At 46.8% G+C, this 24,635-nt stretch overlaps 1 protein-coding gene and 1 long non-coding RNA gene across 2 annotated transcripts in view; both read left to right on the forward strand.

Moving 5' to 3' along the window:
- LOC144110653 (uncharacterized) overlaps positions 1–24,635 on the forward strand; it is a 462,868-nt gene that overhangs the window by 249,314 nt on the left and 188,919 nt on the right. The window lies entirely within an intron of this gene.
- LOC144110780 (beta-galactosidase-like) lies at positions 16,160–21,103 on the forward strand. Its single transcript, XM_077643875.1, has 2 exons — positions 16,160–17,650; positions 20,113–21,103. Exons 1-2 carry the CDS (start codon positions 16,160–16,162, stop codon positions 20,536–20,538), a joined length of 1,917 nt encoding a protein of 638 aa, XP_077500001.1. The 3' UTR covers positions 20,539–21,103.

The following is a 24,635-nucleotide window of genomic DNA, read 5'->3' on the forward strand; positions in this document are numbered from 1 at the left end:
CATCGCGTTGGAAGGGGGGGTTGCGTAACGCGGCGCTCCGACCGCGTGCCAGCCGGTGCTCAGCGTGATAAAAGAGTTAGGGCTGAGCGCGTGCGACGTATACCGCACAAACGCGATCTTAACCAGCGCGGCTCCTGACTGATGCTCTTGTGTCAGTTCCTATTAAAGCTAGGTGGGAAAGTATCGCAGACTTGACCTTAACTGGCGGCCTCACGAGCCTTATGGTCTTCGAGTGAGGACTGCGGGTTAGGAGGGATGGTTTGACGTCAGTGTAAAAGCGAACAGTGCGAAGAAGACAGGGGAGAGACAACTAACTGCAGGCGTAGCCTTTACAAAGCTTGTGTTTATCGTGGCTGTAGAGAATTCAGAAGCCCCGGTTATAGAGCGCGTGTTCTTTCTCTACGATACCTTACCGACCGGAACTCAACGAGCGGCCTCGCGCGCTAATCCAGCCTTCATGGTTGCCATGGTTCGTTTCTCAGGAGTGTCTGACACCCAGGGTACAGAAGCAGCAATATGTCTATGTAGGTACACCTCACCCTGTGCATTAATGAATTCAGCTACACTTATTCTTAGGATAAATGTGCGACTAGTTCATAGCACGGCTTTGTTGGACTGCCTCCCATATCCAGTGTCCTAACAGACTAATTTGTTATAGAATTAGCTGGTATGGCGTCGCGATAAAATAGCGCTGCTTAGTTCTACAGAGTGATTTCGGGTACAAAATATGTGTTTTTCCGCTAACATTCTCAGCGATTAGCGAAGCGTTGCACCCGCTGTTCGGGCGCTGTTGCGTGTGGCTTTGGTCGCGAGGGGTTTTATATTATGGGTGCTCAATGCTGCTTTTTAAAGATTATTTTGCTTTCCTGCTATTTACTTTGGTTGCATCCATGATATAGTAATGATTAATCTTGTTGGCCCGCACTACAAAGATGGCTAGTTGCGAAGTACGTACGATTCCTGTCGCGCTGTGGTCTGAATTGTTAGTTTTGGCGACAGGAAATGGCGCAGTAACTATCTCAGATATCTCGGTGGACACCCGAACCACACCCTAAAGAATGGATAAAGGAGGGAGTGAAAGAAGGAAGGAAGAATGCATATTCTTTTATTTATTTTTCATCATGACGTCTTAGAAAAATTGGCCATATTCTATGCTTTAGGCTAAGTGTTTGCTACTTGAAGGACTTCAGTGACATTGCCATCTTTGCTTTAGGCTGTGCTAACTACTCGAAGGACTTCAGTGACATTGTCATCTATGCTTCAGGCTAAGTATTTGCTACTCGAAGGACTTAGTGACCTGGCGAAGCGACGAATATTGGAAGAAAAGTTTCTAATTCGTTGGGTAATGTAATCTGAGTAGGCACAAAAGCGTTTGTGCGCAACTTATTGCCAGCCCGACGCCACGGTCCCTCCGTGCTATCGAACTAGTTGCTTAGGAGAACTTCTACTTTGGCGTGTTGGTAGCTGCTCATTGTAAACAATATCGAGGCACCACCCAAAAACACATATAGTACACTCGCAGACTTTTCTTGTGGAAGTGTTTTTGGTGTCTTTAGTTATTTACAGTGAACTAGTTGCACCACTGTTCTTGACCGTAGTCTGTCTTAAACCAAGGTTCTCCGATTGTTTGCTTAGTATTCTTGTTTCTCACAATCGTTGCAATTTTCATGATACCGACAGGGAGCACTCTACATGATCACTAGTTCGAAATGTTGTGTATGAATCGTCACTCCTGTTTTACACATACGCATATGTCATTGCTTCCAGTTTCACATCCAGTTTTCTCCTTTTACATCCGTGAATATTCATTCTTTCCGCATCATGACTGGTTTTATGACTGGTCCGTAAAGTTGGAAATCCTCCGGCACTCTGTTTGATGAGAACGCTGCGTGCAGTTTGAGGGCCGAAAGGCATAAAGTGGCCCCGCGAGAGAAAAACTAGACTTCGCTACTTTTAAAATTTCTTTATTTGGTGATCTTTATTTGTGCTTTCTTTCTTCGGATACAATATTCATTTCCCTTCTTTTACGAAGTTTAAACTACTCTGCGCGTTTGCAGACGCGTGTAAAAAATAACTATGAAAAATAAAGAAAATAAAGCTCGATTTACCATTCTACACAAACCACCCGGAGGCGGCAAACTTTTCGCACTCCCTGCGTCTGCCTTAAGGCCGGTCTCTCGAGCTCCTACACGAGCACTGTGTATGTTAGCGAGAAACGGTTTTCGTGGAAAATTTTTCAAACTGTGCATTTCAGGCGGCAGAGAGCGCGGTTATTCTTCCGTTTTTTTAGAATCCCTTTCGGCGTTATTTTTTTTCTAAGTTTTCTTTATCGAGCTGGATATCTCACGTCCGAGGTTTTTCCCCGGACTGGTATATACGTTCGCATTTTGCGTCTTGTTTTGCTTATTTATGCTCTATCCTGCTTCCTCCCGCACGCGTTCTTCGGAGAAACTCTCTCCCGCTTCTCAGAAACTTCTCTAAGCCGTCGTCGACTTTTCTTTCAAGTTCCACGGGCCGCGCGTTGTCGTGGTCGTAGTCCTCAGCCACGCCAGAGCATACGCGAGCTCTCTTGTACACAACGCGTGGACTTGCGCGTCCTGCCGGTCACTCGACAATCCCAATAGCGTACACGCGCATATAACAACACGACAACTCACTGCAGGAAGGCCCGCGTGTACGCACGGCGAATTCAGAGCGCTCGTTTGTGTCCGTCCACTTATGCAAATGGGCGCGAGCAGCGTCGGCCGAGATCGCGAATTAGCGCGAATACAAAGCCTCTTCTTGCTCGCCCTCCCCCTCCGCTTTTCGCAATTATCCCAGCGTTGCGCAGTCTTCCAACTCCTCCGCCTCCTTGTACCCTCGTTGGCCACCTCGCTGGCTCGCCGCTCTGCGTCGGGAAAGTCTGCGGGCCCATCTCGGTCCTCCTGTCGTAAAAGACGGGATTTGCGAAGACCGAGCTTTCGGTGGCCTTTCCGGGAATCGTACACGAGCGCTGCTCGCACTAAGTGCCCTTAGAGGCGTCCGGGAAAACAATGCGTTGGTTAGCGTTCGAAAGCACTGATTCCTGTCTGCTTTCCTTTCCAAGTGTTTTTTTTTTAATTTTCAGTTCTCGACTTCCTCTTCGTTCCAGCGAAAAGATGGAGCTTGTGGCATTGACTTTTTTTTTAAATTTTACTATTGTCGGCATAGTTGTCCACAGTTTCAATTTCAGAACGCAGACATGAATCTTTTAAGGATTGGACTGCTTCTGAGTCGAATGTTTTACTACAAGTCGGGTACAACTCAATAACGAAGGGGCTGTCCCCCGTCAACGGACCCTCTTCCAGCCAATGGCGTCGGCCGATTCTCATGAATCTGCTAGGTTGGCAATGCAGGGACGGTACTATGGACCATGGAGGGAGGGGACTACCCCCTTTCATCTCCCACTCCCTGCATTGTCGCGCTAGCAGGCTCATGAGGATCGGTCGACGCCATTGGCTGGAAGGGGGTCCTTTGACGGGGAAAAGCCGCTTCGTTCTTGTGTTGTACCCGACTATAGTTCTGCGATTCGGTCCTCTCCATTTTCTTGCATTTTTTCGATTGCAATACTTGCAGCTACAACTTGTCATTTGTACTTCTGTTGAGGCATAAAAGGGTCTATGCTGCGACAAATGACGTATAGGAATAGGAAGAATTTGAAGATGATTTCTTTTCATACAGTAGGCATGACATATCGATCGCTATGGATATAAAAATATGTTGGAATGTTACGCGGAACAAGTGCATAGTGCTTCTGACAGCTTCACCGGTGTCAGAGCAGTCGTTCAGGGGTTCTTCCTTTGGCGCTGCCCTTTTCACCGAATATAAAGGCAGCTGTATCCGAATCCTAGCAGTTTTGTTAATCTATATTTTTTTTTGCCGTTCGAGCAAGGAACACTTACTTGGTCCACTGTTATATGAACATCTCGCATATAACCCGATATCAACGCCAGAACGTCCTGATCTCAGGTCGCTTGCTGACACGTGCGTGTCATCTTGCGAAGCTAATCAAGGTGGACAAAGCCCAGTGCGCCAGGTTGAGTAATCTTGCTAGCTGAGCGCTGAGTTAGATAGCAAATATATCGCAGATTGCGTTCGTTGTGAGAGCGTTGGAAAACGAGATGGTATTTCAGGATGATATACTTTTGTCTAATCACTCGTTCCCTGCTTAATGGCGTACTAATCAGGTAGACGTGCCTCTCTCTAAGTAGCAGTCATTACTGTTGCTAATGTTAGCCAGTCTTCATTACCCAGGTGCTGCAGACACTGATTGCGCAGCCCTAACATTGTTCGCGAAAGCTCTCTATATGGTACATTCAAACGCACTGTGTGGAATGCTTTCAGGAATGGCGGTACCCCTGCATCCAAGTAGTTTCGACAGTGAAAGCTATTAACGATGTCACTGGCGCAACACACCAGGGGCAACGCATAATGTCATGACAACGCGCCACGCTAATTGGACAGAATGCCAATCGCTGGTTTTTCCTAAAGCTACAGCATCACTCGTGACGTTAGGAGCCTAGAGCTTGCCTGTAGTGCAAATGCGAGTGCATTGGCATAAAGGTGACGTCATACACCCGTCGTGCTCAAAATTACTGAACACTTCGGCTGACATTAGTATTTGTCGCACCACCTCATTTGTAGCTGAAATTCGCATTAGCAGAGGGGTAAATGTCCGGTGATGTATTTTTTTTTTGAACTCTTGGCTCTTTCTACTACATACCCACACGACATTAATTCTTCTATAACCGGATACAACTCAGGAACAAAGCGGCTTTTTCAAGCAAAAGGACCCTCTTCCAGCCAATGGCGGCGCCCGATTCTCATGAACCTACTAGCGTGACAATGCAGGGAACGGCGTGATAATGCAAGGAGGTGACTAACACCTTTCATTTGCCACTCCCTCCATTGGCACGCTAGCGGGTTCATGAGAACTGGCCGCCGCCATTGGCTGCAAGTGGGTCCTTTTGCGTCGAAAAGCCGCCTCGTTCTTGAGTAGTACGACACGATGAAAACGCTGGAATAAGTGATTAGTTACTTGCACCCACACTCTGAATATTGGCTTTGAGTGGAAGGCAACGCAACCGGAAAAGATATCATTGCGCGTACATGACTAAAGCAGGCAACAATGGAAGGCAGTCGCATTGTGAGTTTAGACGCAAGCTAATATTATTGCGGGGGTTAGCTCACGCGACAGGCCCCAGTCAGAAGGCACACAAAAACAAAGTCACCCAAGCACTAGCTGCAGCGTCCTCGTAGTTGTCAACACAGCAGCGAGAGAGCAGCGTCCTCTTCGCCTCGTGACTGTCTGCCGTAACATTAGGAGCTTTTAGCTTAGCAAGAACGTACCCTAGCGTATGCTGGTATACGTCTACACTACTAAGTCTTCGCTATGCTAAATGACTAATATCTACACACGGACGCACATTCGCACATAACTCCGAGACATCTCGTGGTTTCGCATGCGCTTGCAAAGGTAAAAGCGGGGAACCGAAGTCTGAGCATAAGAGGAGAAATGGTGAGATTTTTTGTACACCTCTGCTGTATTCTGCACTCTAAACACAAATACGCCTAGATGGGAGTAAAGAGGGGGTATATTATAAGCTGTCCTCTAGCGCGTGTCGTACACTGTTCTGTCGTTTACAAAAATTGATGTGTGGACTGTCCACATACTTTTGTCTATGAAGTCCATAGACTTTCTATAGACAAATTATGCAGACTGGTCTATGAGCAATTCACATGTTATAGATTAGATTTATAGCCATGCACTTTTAATCGGTTATTTTCTATAGACAGGCTATCGACAAAAATAAATACATATAGGAAGGGAATAGAGTCCGTAGGCAGTCTATATACTATTTTATAACGGTGTTCTGGATGCGCTATTCCGTGGTGCCAGGTTCGCGATAGCTCTCAGCTATAAGCCGTACATAAAGGATGGCATCATCAGATCATATTGTACACGGCCACCCTCTTGGAAGCTTGCATAAACAAGAGGGAAGCAGTGATTGTTTATTCGTTTGGCGGTCATTAATGACTAAAAGAACACTAACCGGAACGCCTTTCAGCTACTTCAGAAGCAGCTGCACAGCAAGTTTAGAAGAGGAAACGCAACTGACGAAATTCGTCACGAGCAATAAGGGATAAGCAGAGGTAGTCTTTCTCAAAAGTATGCAGCCCAAGGGGTCTGCTTCTGAGCCCTTCAGCGCGTCTCCTCTTGCGTACTCAGGGACCCTATTATGACGACCGCGGGAGGATTTTATGTCCTCAAACCTCCCCAGCTAAAGATTGTCAAATGCACTTAAGAGCCCCGATGCCCGGCTTGGAAGCAAACCTCTTGGGCTGTGTATTTTTGACAGAGACTGTACAGAGGCGGCTGCAGGATCAACCTGAAGTATTCTTTTCTGTCTGAATACAAGCATGCGTGAACCGCTGGAGGACCTTCGTTGGATATGCTGGGAACTACCTTGTAAAATTATAAACTGTTTTTTTTCATGAATTGTGAATTTTTTTAGCAAATGAAATAATTAATAAAAGTTCTGTTTGACTGCCCCCTGGGCACCGTTATTGAGCGCTGGCCCGTGAGAACTTTTTCAATGACAGCTTGCCATGGCGCGAAGATTTCGTAGAGGTTTTGCATTTTAACACCTCAGATGTGTTTTATTACGGCCGTGCTCGAAAGGGCAGCAGACGTTGAAGACCTCGACTTTACGGGCCAGAGCCTTTGTCATCGGGCCATTCAGTGAACATGCTAGAGATAAGATCCAGCCATGAAATTACGTAACGAGTGCTGGTGTCGGGGTTTCGCAACAGACGTATTGTGAGAATTCTGTCGAATAAGCGTGACGATGCCTTTCCAACCCAAACCGCGTTCGTTTTTTTCTGTTGCATTTTGAAAATTACGAATAGCTCCAGACAGGACGTGCCTCAAGGGGGCTGCGCAACGTCAAGCCACCGCAGTGATCTATGCGCTGCAAAACGCCCAACCCTTACGAAATTCGAAAAATAAAACGAAGGGTAACGTAGCTTAAACGCTTGTTTTTTCTTTGCGGTCTTAGGCAAGCAGCTCACACACTGCGATTGCAAAACACCATCATGCCGCTAGCCACGGCAAATGTCTCATCTCTTTCATATCTCTCTTTCATAATGCTGGCTTCGACACGCCAGCCCGGATCTTTGTTTCAGCCCGTTCACAAAGGCGACTACGAGCTCTTTCTCGCTTCCCTATCTGGTCTCATTACCTATTCCAGGGTTACCCTAAAAAAGGTTTCAAGTTGATGTCCTCCTCTCGCGATAAGACCGGCATTATCTCCTCGCTAATGCCTTCTGTACTCTTCATATTCAATATCCAATCCTTCATTGCGTCACCGAGGCTAGGTGATAACGCATAGCAACATGGTCAAGTACCTAAATTTTTTTAGACAGTCTATAGCCTGTCCATAGATTTTCCTTATTAAAGTCTATCGACTTTCTATAGCCAATGTATAGATTTCTGGCTGTACAATTTTAGTTGACTTTTGTTTATAGACTATATGGACAGACAAAACGTAACGCGTATAGGAAAGCATTAGAGTCTATAAGAAGTCTCGTCTAGAAAAAGACGTCTCTAAAACAGGTTCCACGTAAATCAGTGAGTCCGGGCCTTTCCGTCTGAATCGCCTCAAATCGACACCACTGTACGGAAAACGACGCGGCCAATTCAACGCGTTCGGCGGCGTAGTCGGGGAATGCGCGTAGGGGCGCCGCGGGAAGGCTTTCCCGTCCTGCGCCTTGTCCCAATCCGCTTACTCATGCGCCTCTCCATCCGTCGGTAATGGCCGCGCTCCGTTGCCCTCCGCGCGGAAACGCGAGCACTGGAGGCGATGTGGGAAAGCGGATTGGCAGGGTAACATGCCGACGAAATCACGTACGGAGTGCGTACTACGCACGCATCTCAACCTGGAGCGTGCCTGAGCGTACGCTGAATTAACCGTGCTTTTGAGGATGTCGAATGGCCCCTCGAAGAATGCGGTAACGCATTCCCTCAAGAGAAAAGTGTACAACAGCTGTATCGTACCCGTACTCACCTACGGGGCAGAAATGTGGAGGCTAACGAAAAGGGTTCAGCTTAATTTAAGGACAGCACAGCGAGCTATGGAAGGAAAAATGATATATGGAAGGAAAAATGATAGGCGTAAAGTTAAGAGACCGAAAGCGGGCAGAGTGGGGGAGAGAACAAACGCGTGTTAATGACATCCTAGTCGAAATCAAGGGGAAGAAATGGGCTTAGGCAGGGCATGTACTGCGAAGGCAACATAATCGCTGGTCCTTGAGGGTAACGGAGTGGATTCCAAGAGAAGGCAAGCGTAGCAGGGGCCGGCGGAAAGTTATGTGGGTGGCCGAGGTCAAGAAGACACCTAATTTTGGTGGATATTTTCTTTACAATGTTGCGGAAGACACTACTACGCATGAAATACCACGTGGTATTCGCCTACGACCGCTAAATAATTTATAATCGAATTTTTTTGTCATTCGGTTTAGGTTTCAACAGCCGAACGATGGCTGTGACATCAAAATGCGGTTGTATGTCACGTGAGTCATGAAAAAAAAAACTGCGATATAACCGCTGCTTCATCGTTCTAGTTCACTACAGTGCTGAAGCCAGCCTTCCTCAATATTCGCAATGACAACAAATCCAGAAGCACCGACTACATTCCAGTTTTTCCATCCCTCACTTGACCTCTAACCGCACTTTGACGTCACAGCCATCGTTCAGCTGCAGAGACCTCAACCGAAACAGCACGAGAAAGAAATTAGATTATAAATTAATTAGCGGTCGTAGGAGAATACCAGGTGGTAATCCATGCATAATAATGCCTTACACATCATTCATTACAAAGAATACAGCACGCACCCAAAAGGTGTCTATACTCTTTTAAAGTGGTAGACGCTTCATGACTCAGTCATGATGCGACAAGTTTGGTTTATTTGGGTTTAACGTCCCAAAGTGACTCAGGATTTGAGGGACGCCGTAGTGAAGGGCTCCGGAAATTTCGACCACCTGGGGTTATTTAACGTGCACTGACATCGCACAGTACACGGGACTCCAGAATTTCGCCTCCACCAAAATGCGATCGCGGCGGCCGGGATCGAACCCGCATCTTTTGGGTCAGCGGCCGAGCACCATAACCACTGAGCCACCGCGGCGGCTCATGCGAGAAGCGGTGGGCAAATGAGATTGCCTGCTACGAAAGGAGGATTATAAAACGAGCCAGAGGCGTCCTCTTTCATATCATTTCAGCAGTATATATAATTGACGCAGCACCTCCAAAGAAGTGCACCGTCGGGGGGAAACTCTAGACACCTGTAAGTTGGTAACAAGAGCACGCCGTAAACTGTCTTATTCTGCGGGAGCAAACGTGGTACAGGTGCTAGCGATTCACAGTCTTGGACGTAAGTTTTGCGGAATGCGGATTTGAAAAAAAAAATCATTTCTGCGTTGCGTGGTTAGACTGATTGCTGGTATTGTTCCAGATAATGTGGCATGCGTGTCTCCTCGTGCTTCGATGCTTTTCATGCCGTAACTTAGGCAGCCGCGCAGATCTATTTTTTTCGCCTCTCGAACCCGCATCCCTGAAACTTTTGTTCATAGCTATACGGCTCTGTCATTGCAGTTCGTCAGTCTTTATTCGTGCACGGATTTATTCTTACATGAGTCTTTATTGTGTACGGATTTATGGTATCCAGCTTGTTCTTTGCTTTTTGTTTGCTTCATTTTATTTTTCCTTCCAGCCTAAACGACCAGCAGTTTTCCTGTGTGCCGGGTTGGGGGGAAGGGCGGGGGGGATGTCTTTAACGCGCTGATGCGGATGACACAGTCCCTTTGCCTCTGAGAGGCGACGTTTCGACTTGCCCGGGCGTAGCCGGTGTTTTGGGGGGTCCACGCACACTTACGCAAGTCTGTGGGGAGAGCATTGGACTGATTATCGATGCTTCCATGGGAGCGGGCGGATAAAGGGATTTGCGTCGCGCGGGGATTATGGCCTCCGTCCCAGTATACAGCAGCCGGAGGACTGGTATTAATAGGGCCGACGGATTACGCTTACACGCTTCGGCGGTGATTCGGGGGCGGTTAAGTAACTTTCACCTCGCTGTCGTACGCTCGTAGGCGCGCCGCTTCAAAAACTCTGGATCGCATTATGCGCCAGACGGCTTCTGACTCATGGTTTGCCTCTCGAGCTTCGCGTTCGAAGATCCCGCGGCTGGCATGGGCGAAGAGAATCAACAAGGTCAAGCAGTTGGGCTTTATGCATAACGGGCAACTGTTGTTGACATCCGACAGAACTATGCCACTGTCTTGTTGGTGTAAATAGCAAGCAAGACTATCTTTAACGCGTAGCCCGTAGTTCAACCTGTTGGATCACGCATCGGTGGTGTCTTTTATTCGTGAATCGTCATGTAGGTGAACGAAATTATTAGGAAATCCCAGTAAAAAAGAACACGAAAGAAAAGTTTCAGTCGCCACAAGAAAATTTTCGTAATATTTTTGACCAAGAACTTGTGGTAACAATAGAACTTTTCGTAGTTAGAACACAATTTTGGGTACTTACTACAGAAAAGTTCTAGACAACTACAGACTACATAAAAGTACTAGAGAAAAGAGTAACAATATAATACTACAAAACAGAAAAATCGCTCGTCACGACAAAACTACACTGCATTTTTTTCGTATTTCTGACAGGATTCTATGGTTTTTTTCGACTGCGATACTTATTGCTACCAGTACAGTGTCCGGTAGGATATTTTGTATATGGTGTACTAAAGTCTTCTATACGGAGTTCTAATCTTTTTTATTCTCATTCATCTGTGACCCTGGAAATTGTTGGCGTATTGAGAAACAAATTAAATTTATTAAACAATAATTAATCATGCAGTCGGTCAACTACGCGATTGATCGGTTGACTCGTCGGTACGGTTGCCGTGTACTGTTCTCTGTTATAAAATCACGCATTAAAATTTCTCATACCGCGGGAAAACAGGGAGTTTCAGTGTGGTAGGCGTTAGAAATCTATTCTTCCATAAATTTTAAGATTTTGCCTCATAATAGCTCGTCATAGAGTAACTAAAAGAGTTATCTTTTAAATGACATAAATTAAAAAAATCAGGATACATATTGCTTACGAAGGAAGAAAAATCTTTGGCAAAATTTGAGGGGTTCCCGCATAATTCATGAAATTTAAATATATTCACTAAGGAAATCTGAGTATTAAAACAAAACAAGAATATACGTTTTATGCGTTACGATGTGTCAGAAATGAGCATTCAGAGTTACACAACTCTTCGTTCTAAACATTCCGATCGGGAAAATAATAACAATATTAATAATAATTGCACGTGCAACGCGTTTTGTTGGACATAATCGTACATAACATGCCCTGTGTCTTCAGTGAGACACGGAAAGCAGCGACTCTCATCGGCAACGGCCCGAATGAAAGTTACAGACGGACACCTGTCGACTGTCCGGGCTGGGGGCAGTTGTCATCACTGTCCGACCTTCATTCAGACAAATGGACGTCATCTTTTCTCACAAAGCTATCGCTTGCAAGGTGTCAGTGCTGCAGAATCCCAAGAACACCTTCGTGTTGTCGAGCAGCATCGGTGTTAGGCGGGGACGCTACCTTGGACGCCATGCTTTTGAGCATAGCGTCCAAATCAGAACTTCTCATCAGTTTCCTTGCGACTGACGCAGTCTCACGTACAAGTACCTATATTCGTTCTCACTGATGATAACGCTTCTCCTCAAATATAAACTTGATCCTCGTCATAACGAAGGTCAAGGGACCCGACGATTATTTCGTTTTAGACCGTGTTGACCAAACTTCCAAGGGGAATCGTCATTCCTTCAGTATATCCGTCATTTCGTTATAGCGAGGTTCGACTGTATTAGTTGTTTTTTTTTTTCAATCGATGCACACATAACAGTCTTCTATAGGACAGTATCAGCCAAGGCGACGCACAGCATACCCTGCTGGGCCTTATCTGTTAGTAGCTGTCGCTTCCAGCGTCACCGCTTTTGTCGTTAGATCGAGTGAGGCGACACACTACACTCCACTGCACGCAGAGATCAGACGGCGTCCAGATAATAGGGCGGGGTCGCGGCGCGGGCTTTTCAGCGCTGGGTCAGATGCGTTGTGATTACTTGAGCCCCCGACATGATCCGATTACAGTCCTGCATGCCGCCTCTTGATCCGCCGGTGGCCGTGGCATTGGCGACGGTCGTGAGGAATGCGCACACAGGGTTCATATAGCTGGGAGGAGGGGATAAGCTGTGGCGATTGGCCGGTCGGTCCTTATTCGCTACGTTTTTGCTATACGATTTCATGTCCACTTTGTATTTGCAGATATTTTCGTGATGTCGCCACTATTCTGACTGCGTTGCGTTTGGTATTTTTTTTATGCCTAGCGCACATTTTGAATTTGTTATTGTTACCAGTCTATGGGCGGTCGATGAGCATTTCTCACTAAGGTACGAATGTTTGAATGTATGAAAGGCAACAGAGTTTTTTTACATCGCTTGGCAATGTATTCGGTTTACGCCGACTTGCTTTTTATCTGGAATTGACGAAAATAAGGGGTCGTTTCACGGTATTGCAGCTGTAAAAACGCAGACGTCGAAATGGATATGTGCTCGAGGACAGAGACTTTATATGGAAGAAAGGTGTACAACCCGACGTTAAATATTGCACATTATTTTTGTAGTATTTTTGTACATTTTCGTCTGAATCGATAGCAGGCGGTTGACATTCAAAAAAAAATTGCAGTCAAATTAGTGCACTCGTAAAAAGTAAGGGAATAATTTCGTCGCTACGCCCCAACGGAAGTAACAAAAGGCTCCGGTGGTGTTATAATCTGGCAAGAAACAAAACACCCAAACTCCAAGTAGACATGGCTTTAGTTATCTATTGGGTCCTATTGGAAGGAATCAGCGCCAATCTATAAACGCATCTCGGCCCGAGCTTTCGGAAGCTGTCGCCTGCAAAGAGGTCGACGTTGATTGCGGTTCGAGATAGGTTCTGTTTCCTTCGTTCCTGTTCGTCCAGGAGGCTGGCCGAAGCGCACGCCATTGTATAGTATAGGTCTGCTCAGGAAACGGCACCGAGGAGAATGGAAGTAGTGCCTCAGCGGTGAAAACCCATTGGTCTCCCGGCTGTTGTGGCATCTTCTTGCACACGAGGCTATAGCCAGACCCCGGCCTGCCTTCCTCATAGCCCCATAAAAGCAGATGAATTCGACCGTCTTCCGGGGGAAAGACTCCGGGAAATTGGATACTGCCGTCGAAAGGGGCTTCATAAAACAGAATAATAGGCCGCCGGGGTTCCCATGCCTTGCTCGGCTGCGCGCGCGCTGTCTCTTTGATGGGGCGGCGGCTTCTTGCTTTGCCTCGCCCGTGCATGCTGCGAGCCCCGTCGCATTTATATATCTCCCGGTCGGGAGCACCACCGCTTGCTTGCGCGTAGGCGCACGCGCGCGAGCAAGCGGCTATGCGTGCAGGTCGAGGCCGCCTGGCGTTTATGGGACGTATAGCCTTAGAGTACTGATGAGGGGAGAGGGGGAATGGGCATTAGTTTTGTGGCAGGAATTTCTGACAATTGGCCACTTTATCGTTTTTTTTTTCCTAGTCGAAAAAAAAAATCGACAGAACCGCGTCAGAAGTATACGACAGAAGGTTTTGTCGTAACGACAGGGTTTCCTGTTGTTCTGTCGTAAATTTCTGTAGCCTGTAGTTCCGCCGTACTTCCCTGTTGTAACTACAGAAAATTATATAATTGCTACAGGAAATTTCTGTCGTTGCTACAAGTTCATCGGCAACAGTATTACAGAAAACCTGTTGCGAAGACAGATTTGTTTTTTTTTGTTTTATCGACTGGGTTTTTCATACCCTCCTAACAATCGACCTACTCGAGGAATTCATTCGTTTCGTATAGGGGTAATTTTTTTTCTCTTGTTCGCTTTGTGAGTGCTACCGACGCTCCTGTACGGATCCCTTTTACTTTGTCCATTTCCCCGCGAGAGAAGGCTTTAATGGATAAACTCCGCGCAAATGTTAGTATGCGCAATTGAGGTGGCTGCTTCCTCCAGCCACCCTATATCGTTCGCGAGGAGGTATGACATAGCAGGGCTGATTGACGTCTAGGTTCACAAAGGAAAACAGCACAAAAGAAAGGGAGATACCTAGTCGAACAACATAACAGAACAGCAGGGGCGTAGCCAGAGGGGGGAGGGGGGTTGTGGGACTTCAGCCCCCACCCCTCGAAATTTTTTCTGTCACGCACGGCTGACCAAAACAACCACCGGCGCTGCAATGTCTTTTTCAAGACATCTTGGCGCGAACATTGCTAACTCGGGTTGGATTTCGTGGCAACGCCCATGCACCTGGGGTCATGTAACGCAAGACGCCCCATCCTATCACAAACTTTCAAGGGCCTATCGATGGCTCGCTGTTGCGACTAAAATTTCGGTGCCATTACTCACAATACATGACCGGTGACAGCTGCTGCTGAGCAGTACACTGGAACGAAGGACAGCGTCATTGAGATTTTTCCCTGGCCGTTGCATATGTAAAAAAATGTAAAGGTACCTGCACGACAAACATTCACTAAAATATTTGTCCTCTACTTGCTGATTCCATAGTCTTTACGTTTTTCATATCAGCGGCATGCACTGCTTTGCTGGTTCCGGACCGGTATAGTTCAAGACTTCGTGTGATATTTTTTTACTTATTAAATACGCAAAAACATGGAAGTATTGGTATCAGTTATGTCTGCCACGAGTGAACGATAAGAGAATAGTCGTCAATGGCAATTGCAATGCAGTTATTATTGTTGCGTTTGATCCCTCCACAAGTTCTATGAACAGGCCGTGCTGAAACATGAGGCCCCACCTCCAAACAAAATTCGTGGCTACGCCACTGCAGAACAGTGTCTGTCGTCGCAACAGATTTTCTGTAATGTTTTTGACCAAATCTTCTAGTAACAGCAGAAGTTTTTGTAGTTAACACAGAAAAATACTACACAGCTACAGACTGCAGAAAAGTACTGCAGAAAAAACTGCAGTGCTACAGCAGCACTACAGAAAAATCAGTCGTTACGACAGAAGTACAAAACATTTTTGTCGTATTTTTGACAACGGCCTGTCTTTTTTTTTTCGCTTTGAGATCAAATCGTGTGGATATAGGCGGCTGTGATTAGCTAAGAGTTGTGTGTATTCGGATGAATTCACCGAGAGGATCTTTTCATCGGTTAAACGGCAACCTGGTTGAGACGTCCAGTTTAGTTAACGAATTATTGCTTGCCATCTCCTGTCACGCTGGCGAAGAGAACAGCCTTACTTGCCGATTCTTGCGATAAGAAATTTTGCATTCTTAGCAGCTTTCAGGTCGCCAAGTATATCGAACCTGCGGATGTTAACCTTCGTGCTGGTCTGCGGAGATTGAGTATAAATAGGGGTATATAGTCATTTTGAGCTACTCGACAATATACGATTGGCATTTCGCTTTAAGACCTTTTTAAATGATCCGTGTTTTAGATTCGGTTGCATTGGAGAATGTTCTAGGTGGCTAATTTTTTATGAAAAGCCACTGAATGAGTTGAATTTCTTTTTATGGCCTGCTTTTTGGAGACTCTCGAACATCAAGTTATGAGGGCGCGACCGGACTGTACAACGGCATTCCATCGATCGCAGCGGTTTTACGCGTGCCCTATTTCTTGCTTCTTGCACGTCAGTGTGCCGTGTCGCGTCATTGTTGAGGTAAAACTTATGCTTGTTCCTTGGACAGTGAAAAATGAAATGAATGGTTGATTTATTATAGGAAGGGGGACACTACTCTCGTTGCAGCGAAGAAAGAGGCGCACTTATACTCTTTTCTTTGTTTATTGCTTCGTGTTTTCACAGAAACATACGTCGCCTTTACGAACGACGTGCAAGTAAATCGAACCCCGGATAGTAGCCTCGGTCTGAGATGACTATTTATGTGACTCAGTCTGCAAAGCACGGTAAAAATGTGCCTTCTTCGAGGGTTAGACCGCTCCCAACAAGCGCGCTTTTCTCGATATCAATGCCTACGTGCGCGAAAAAATACGCGCCAATTGTAGGCAATCGACGCATGGCCCGCTGGATGCTGCGGAATTCAGCCGCGCTTTTGAGCGCGCTCTGTGCGGTGCTGCCTCCTAGCGGCGGCGGACCGTCGCTCATCGTTGACCACGCGAACAAGCGGTTCCTCAGGGATGGCAAGCCCTTCCAGTTCGTGGCCGGCGCCATGCACTACTTCCGGGTGCCCCGCGCCTACTGGAAGGACAGGCTTCACAAGATGCGCATGGCGGGCGTCAACACCGTCGACTTCTACGTCGAGTGGAGTAGCCACGAGCCCCAGCCGCTTGAGTACAACTTCGAGGACATGTACGACGTGGTAGGCTTCCTCAACGAAGTGAAGAATGAGGGCCTGCTTGCCATCCTCAGACCTGGGCCCTACATCTGCGCCGAGAGGGACAACGGTGGCTTCCCCTATTGGCTGCTCAAGCAGCACCCCAAGATGATGTACCGCAGCATGGACGTCAACTATCTTAACCTCACGGAGAGGTGGTTCGCCAAGCTTCTGCCCATGATGGTGCCGTACCTCTACCGAAACGGGGGCCCCATCTTTGCCGTCCAGGTGGAGAACGAGTTTGGACACTACCGACACTGCGACGCCAATTACATGGACCACATACTTTCATCTCTGGAGAGGCACTTGGGACGCGACGTCATCTACTTCCGGAACGACTTCCCGGACGAATCTTACTACACGTGCGACAAGGTGCGCGACATCCTCGTGGCGGGCAACTTCGACTTCAATCAGGACCCAAACAAGATGTTCGAAATTATGGACTGGGCGCAGGTCCAGCCCTGTCCCAGGTTTGTTGCAGAATACTACACAGGTTGGATGGATCATTGGACTTTCGATCGGCCTAATAAGAGTAGCTTGCAGTTGGTCGATAAGTTTAAGGACCTCCTGAAAATGGGGGCGTCCGTCACTATCTACATGTTTCACGGAGGCACCAGTTTTGGCTTCAAATCGAGCACTAGCATGGACACTCCTGTAGTGACCAGCTACGACTACGGCGCTCCGGTCGCAGAAGATGGTTCTTTACGACCCATGTACTACAAGTTCCGTGAGGCAATTAAGGAGTTCTTCCCACTTCCGAGCGGCGAGCCTCCAGGTCCTGCAAAAAAGCTCAATTTGGGTCCGGTCAAGTTGAATCATTACAGCAGCCTGAACGACGTCCTTAAACACTTCCGCCAGAAGAACTGGCTCAAGCACGAACGGTCCAAGTCTCCGAAGACATTCGAAGAGCTGGGACAGGACTACGGCTTCGTCCAGTACACGACGCACGTGAATGTTCAGACCTCGGGCAAAGGGAAGTTGCAACTGCACGGACTTCGCGATCGTGCTCACGTGTTTGTGCAGAACTCGGTGCATGTCTTCTACAGCTTTAAGCCTTCCGTTGGTGACGTCAAGACGGAGGGGGAAATATCCGTGAGCAAAGGAGATAAGCTGGTGATCTTGGTGGAGAACATGGGAAGGGATCAAGTTGGCAACAGAAATCACGATATTAAGGTGCGTGCGGAAAGGGTTGTTCTTGCGCAGGTTAACCGTGTCACCCCATGCGTGCGGTTGCATCTACACCTTGGTATGAAACCACGCTTAATGGCGTCGAAGACAGCGCTATAGGATTAGCATGAAAGTTGAGGAATACTGACATCAACCAATATCTATGAACCACCTAATCAACAGGTAACCCCTGAAAAAGAGACCGAGTCGTTCACGAAACGTTGGGCTGCTAATTGATATTCGCTGGTGTCAGTATTCCTCAACTTTTATGCCAAGCTTAACCAAACAGACTTCCGTCGAAAATATTCTCGTTCAAAGCATTAGCAATTTCGTAAGATGCCCGTATACTGAGCGTTTCTGCTAGGTATTTTCTTATGTTTTGTAATGGCGCTACTATATCAGCAACAACTGTGGTATACTACTAGTAGTACTACTGCTTCTGCTTCTACTATTGCCGCTATTGGCTGTTATTGCTTCAGAAGATTTGAAATACGTGACCCTACTTCTTGAAACCTTACAAGAGAAGCCAGTATGAAGTCTTTCCTCTGTTATTCCTTCCTTCCAAATTTTACTCACAATAACACTACTTAAGCTCCCAGCAAATAATTCCTCAGAAGAGCTTGGAAAAGGCTGTGTACTACTGCAACTATTATTTGCAAGTTTAGAAGTGAGGCTGCAGTTTGCTGGTCTCCCCGTTTTTATTCACTTCGTCTGCAATTTTACTTACCATTACTACCACCAATGCTACTACTCCACCACCACTACTACTACTAAACCTAACGAAGAATGCCTCCGAATATTGAAAACATTACAAGCAGCATTACAAGATAGGCTGGACAGAGATTCTCGCATTTACTATTTCTTTGTTTAGGGCTTTCTTTAGTACAGTTGCTGCCATCGCTGGTACTCCTACTGCTATCACTACCACTACTGCACTGTACACACGAATTACGCTATAAGGGAGTAAAGACATAGTAAACAGGTCCTCCAGCGCACTTCCTTTTAAGGGGCAAAGTGTGCTGCTCAAGCCCTGGGACAGATTTCCACCACTGGAATTACGGAATGCTTACTGTCGGCAGCGAAAGCAGATCCGCTCTTAAAAACATGCGAAGTTCTTGCAGTCACCACGATTTTAACCAAAGTCTCAGTCTCCTCTAGCCGCTAACCTCAAGGCCTGTGTCTCTGCGGTTAAAAGTGAGTGAGTGAATCAACTTTATTGTCCAACAGAAAAGGCTTCTTCCCTGCCCCAGGTCCTCCCCCCTAGAGGAGAGGCACCCTAAGGAAGGTGGGAATCCGCTTCAGATGCTGGCCGAAATCCCTTGGATCTCGGCTGCCTCTTCAGCCAGTCGAACAGCTAGCAGCTGGTGCTCCGGGGTTGGGCTTTCCAGCAAGGCCTTCCAGGCTTTCCTACTATTAATTTTGTTTGCCCTGCCTGGGGAATGCAAACACTCCCATATTATGTGGTTCAGGGCACCCCTCTCCCCGCAAACTCTGCAGCTCTCATCTTCAAAATCTGGGAATATATATTTATTCAAGACCGGATTTGCATAAGTGTCTGCTTGCAGACACCTCCATGCCGTCATCTGTTTTAAAAGACTCCTTCCATCGTTAACTGCATCAAGTTACTATAATTTCAGTTGAGAATCTGCCTCCTAGGCCAACAGTATAGTATTCCGTATGTTCAACGATCGAAATCTACCCCGCGGCTTGGGCAGCCTAGCCGGCCCTACAAGGGAGTGATCCAGAGGACCGTTTCCTCCCTTTCTGCTTCCTTATAGGGTAATTCATGTTCACAGTGTACTTCTAGAAGCGTGCTTCTACTACTGGAAGGTAATGCTTATAAATCAAATGTTTTTTTAGGGGAATCCTCCAAGGTGAAGTAGATTTGTAATATGGGAGTTTTCTAGGAAAGCTGTATAGCTTTCCTTTGTAGCCGTTGGCTGCGCTTGGGTGAATGCGAAAGAGTTATTACTCCTTATTAATGCTTATCAAGTGGGAAAACTTTGTGCACTGCTGTTAATACTCGAACCTTTAGCACATCTTTATCGTTCGTTTCTTGCTACTATCCCTACTACTGCTGCTATTACTACTACCAGTACTATGAAATTCATTAAGAATAGGTTTGCGTTGAATAATTATTTTTAAATTGTCCTTATTTATTTCTCAGACCGCGAAATAATGCTTTAGCTAAGAAGCTAGAAATTTGAGTTCTCCTTTGTTTTCTTAATAGATATTGTCAATATAAATTGATTTTATAATTACCAGAAGGAAACTTCAAATGGGCGCGGTGCTAATAACGATATGTTAGGGTCCGCAGCGTGCTCAAAGAGCTGTATCTATTGCTCCAGAAGATTTATAGACTTTCGTAAGCAGCACCACGTACTGTCTTGTAGTATTTGCATTTATTTTCGGAACTTAATTTGCGAACAGCCTTCACGTGCTCCCCTCGCGCGCATTTTTGTCCTTAGGGAGTGAAGAGAGTGACGCTGAACGATGAGCAGATAACGGACTGGACCATGGACGTGGTTCCTTTGACGAGGAGCCAGGACGTCACAGAGCTTCTGGCCGTCGTCCGTGAGGAGGGCGACGGCAAGCTTCCGGGCTTTTTCGCGGGCAGCTTCACACTTTCGGACAAGCAGGAGCCGCTGGACACCTTTCTAGACCCCTCGGGATGGGGCAAAGGCGTGGCCTACATAAACGGAATCAACCTTGGCCGGTACTGGCCCATGGCAGGACCGCAAGTGAGACTCTACCTGCCCGGTCCGTTCTTGAAGAAGCATCCCGAAGAGAACAGGCTGATGCTTTTCGAGGTGGACCGCGTGCCAGACAACCGCAGTGTGCAACTTGTCGACCAGCCGCTCCTTGACACGCCCGGAAAGATGCCTAAACCTTGAGTCCAAGGACTTGGGCTTTACGACGCAGAAGGATATAAGAGAAGATAGCTGTGAAATGGTTTTACACAGAGCAACACGCAAGACAAGAAAGAACTGGCACCACAAGCGCTGACTATCCTTTGTTGAGCAGCCCACACGTAATCAAAAAATAAAAATCTCGGAGAGCAAGGGAGGTGCTCGAGGCGATGGCTATCAGGCTTAGGGGTCAGAGTTGCATCCGCAAACGATCTGTTAGATTGCTTGAAAACGAAATTGATTATTTGTATCCGTAACGGCGTGGAGAAGGCGTTCACTGTTTCATGTACTTTGCGGGTCTCATTTTATCTTGCCTTTCATCTTGTGCCGCTTCCTTCCTTATGTATTTCGTGTAAAGGAGGATAAACCTAAGTTGATAGCGCTCGTGGTGTCAGTTCTCTCTTGTCTTGTGTGTTGCCCCGGATAGAACCGCTTCTTAGTATGTACCAACTTGCCCAGATCTCCACCTTAACACAAGGTAGCTGTATTCCGAGGCTGTGAATGTGATTTGCAGTTGTATTAAGCTGCACGACAGTCTGGTACTTAGCGCCAGTGGTGGTCATCGCTTGCCTACAGCTTTAACTTTTATCCGTGAGCTCCGCCGAGACAAGCATGTTTACGTGAAATAAGGTAGCTTTATTTTGCAGCTTTGTTTGGTTTGGTCACAAAGCAACCCAGGCTATGAGGGACGCCGTAGTGAAAGGCTCCGGAAATTTCGACCACCTGGGGTTTTTTAACGTGCACTCACAACGATTTTGTAGCTTTGTGTCCAAATGATATTTCCTCCCACAAACTCGCTTCTTCACTTGAAGCAAATAATAAAAAAATGTGTAAAATTTCTTTAGAGAAGATGCAAAAACAATCAGGGTGAATTAGAAGCTCGCGGTAGAGGAGGTAGAATGAGACAGTAATGAATGACTGATCGCACTGACGAGCAGGAGATAGGGACATTGTTTTTTTTTTTAGCCTTTGATGCTAGGTTCGAAAATGTTTGAATTATGCGAAGGCTGCATGTGCAGTCGTACTCCGGCCGGCGTCTGTCGCTCAATTACGCCACAAGGTGGCGCAGTGATTGCGCTTAGTTATGTCGTATATTCCGGTTCTGTGCATGTTCTACCGCTTTGAAATGTTCATGGAACGTGTCTTTGACGCAAAAAAAAAAGATTTCCTGTCCTGCAGGGCGTATTGCTTGAGATTTAATAGTGTACTGTGCACAATTAAAAATTTTCACTGATGTCGTGCTCCATAAACTTTTGACTAGCGGTGTACCCGACTTCTCGTATGGTCTGTACGTCTCATGTTACGGAACAAAGAAAGAAAGAAAGAAAGAAAGAAAGAAAGAAAAAAAGAAAGAAAGGAAGAAAGAAAGAAAGAAAGAAAGAAAGAAAGAAAGAAAGAAAGAAAGAAAGAAAGAAAGAAAGAAAGAAAGAAAGAAAGAAAGAAAGAAAGAGAGAAAGAAAGGGGGGGGGGCATGCGATTAGTGGATTCGAAGACGTAAAAGACTGATAGTTCCCAGCGGAAAATTGTGCACAGATTGGGATGACATAATAATGCAACTACCGCCAGGCGTAACATTTAGGCGAACAGTTGATCTATGATAATCCCTGTAAATTTTGAAATCGATTCAAGATAATTGAAGGTTTGAAGTGTGATGTTATTTAGTACCTTGTTCGTTGCTTTCGCCTGCTTCAACTCGAATATGTATCGAATGTATAGCGACTATAATACCTTTTTATACGAAACACTGGCACCTAAAAATCGTTCCTGATTTCATATCTCTACAACTGATCTTGCAACCACTACATCCGCGTACCAATATAATTAGACACTTTTAACTGATAGATTAACCTGTAGGTCTTGTCTTTCGGGTTCCTTGGACTGCGCTACTGTTTTGATCTGACGCACTTCTCAAAAAAACATATGCCAACACTAAAAGGAAAAGTCACGCTTTTTATAAAATCAGTGACTGTCTCGGCCACTGTGTTCGAGAGGGTTTTTTTTAATGGATACTAAATAAAAAGTATATTATCTATCTATGCAATGGTTCCTAAATTAAGGTGTTCGCATCAGGGGTGAAAGCCGGTCGAGGTTTGTTATTTTTTTTAGGGCTAACCCTTGTTCCAACTTGGCAGAGCCCACCCGCGCGTACCAAGCAACGGCTGCTCCGATTGCGGTCGCCCCTTGGCTGCATATAAATACTCATACTTGGCCAAATGGTGCACAGACTTAATTTAAATTCGTTCCATGCCAGACGCAAAGCGATCCCTTTCTCTCTATTGGTTCCTCAACATTCATGGCCGTGAGACAAAATTTGTGCATCCTGAAAATTTTCAGAGTAAACTTTGGAGCAGCCACTCTTCACGAAATTACTTGTTTGTTATCTCTTATTAGTAATTTGCGTTGCAGTGTTTACAGCGGGCACGTGATAAACCAAGTTGTGTCGTACATTCCTTCCTCCTTTGTAGCTGTGTGCAATGATATATGGAGTGCTCAAAATAAAAAAATATATATATGTACAAAGAACACAGTTACAAAGCACGTTTTCATAACTATTGGCAGTTTTTAGGGCGAATAAGGCTTATCATATAGGTCAGTGCACAATTGTTATTATTTTTTTATTATCCATGCTAAGCCTAACGCTGACACACTTAAACATTTTACGTTCAATAAACTTGCCCTCTTGATTTCCCTTTGAAACCCACCAGTTCTTCCGAGCGCCTCGTATGCATGCACTTCTCCGAAAACGCAACGCGCATCTCATATTCTCTACGTCTCAACGAAATCGCAAGGAAGAAGAAAAAAAAAAACTCTACTGACAGCGGTATTCGTTGCCGACGTCGGCATTTTCTGCGACTCGACCCGTCCGACAGACTGTTTCCGCCTCCCAAGTGGCGCCCTCACTCGGCGCAATCGACGACAGCCAAGCAAAACGCGCGCAAAGAGGCACACATGCTAGACACGCAAACAGGACACGTCTGGGGTTGCTGCGTTCGCACGCGCGCACATTTCGTATTACGGTCCCGGGGCGAATCCGAAACGACGACAACGCGACGTCGATGGCTTCGTCCCGCCGCTCGTCTCGGATTACTTCCCCCCTCCGATAACATGCAAATTTCTAGCGCGGAGGCCCCAAAAGCAGCGGACGCGGCAGTTGGCTCGTGTAACGCGAGCGCGGCGCCCTCTCCCGCCGGAGGCCCCAACTCGCGTTCCTCGCGTTAACCCTGTGCCGTTTGCAAGGTGAAACCGCATCCCACTGCTGTTGGCGCAAGCACGGGTCCCGGGAATCTGCGTCGCGTGGCTGGCGTTTAATTCCGTGCAGGACTCCAGGCTACGGGGAAGTGGCAAGGCCTCCCTGATGTTCTTGCGAGCAGTGATGTAGTCCTGTTCAGGAACTCTGTAGGCCGGTGCCTCTTTTGACTCCAGTGGGAACGCCTAGACTCGAAAATAGAAGCCTATTTTGCTGAATGTACTGTTGCACGGGTGTCTGACCCGTGCTGAATGGAAACAAGACGGCGGCGCAGTGAAACATGACTCCCTGTGTCGCCCTCTATCGGAGGGACCAGAAACCTGTCTTCTGCGAGTTGCATGACCTTTGGCTCGGGAAGGTCAAATTTAGCGACACGCGAAGAGCGGCTTTGCCTAGCCTAGCGAAGCTTTCGCGCAATCCTAAACGAGCAGCCATTTTTACCTTTCCTAATGACGTCATCGGAGGTTTTCTGGACCACTTTTGCCGGACACCGAGAACCTTGCAGCTGCACTGAACGCAACGGGCCAAAACGACTATCTACTCGATCTCGTTGGCTTAGCTTCTCGATGACGCCTATTCGATGTGCAGCTACTTTCAGCGTTCAAGTCTGGGGAAGGACCAACTAATGAAAATAAAAATGCAATCGCAAAATACGCGTAGCCGCGGTGGCGCAGTGGTCGCTCGTTCCTCGCCGCGCGCAGGCTTTACAGCAGAGCTAACACTCGACCGAAGGCTTGGCATTCGATGCAAGGAACTGCCGCAACGCGAGGCTCGTGCAGCCGCTGGTTCCCGGTGATTCGCCTGTGGACTCGTGTCCCGTTTCAAGCAGCGACGA

The sequence above is a fragment of the Amblyomma americanum genome, chromosome 11 (genome assembly GCF_052857255.1).
Source record: "Amblyomma americanum isolate KBUSLIRL-KWMA chromosome 11, ASM5285725v1, whole genome shotgun sequence".
In the NCBI taxonomy this organism is placed as follows: Eukaryota; Metazoa; Arthropoda; class Arachnida; order Ixodida; family Ixodidae; genus Amblyomma; species Amblyomma americanum.

Bases quoted from the DNA above. Each gene is read 5' to 3' on its own strand.
- LOC144110780 (XM_077643875.1), top strand. From the start codon at position 16,160: ATGGCCCGCTGGATGCTGCGGAATTCAGCCGCGCTTTTGAGCGCGCTC. The intron at 17,651-20,112 runs GTGCGTGCGGAA...TTTTGTCCTTAG, and splicing joins ACAGAAATCACGATATTAAG to GGAGTGAAGAGAGTGACGCT.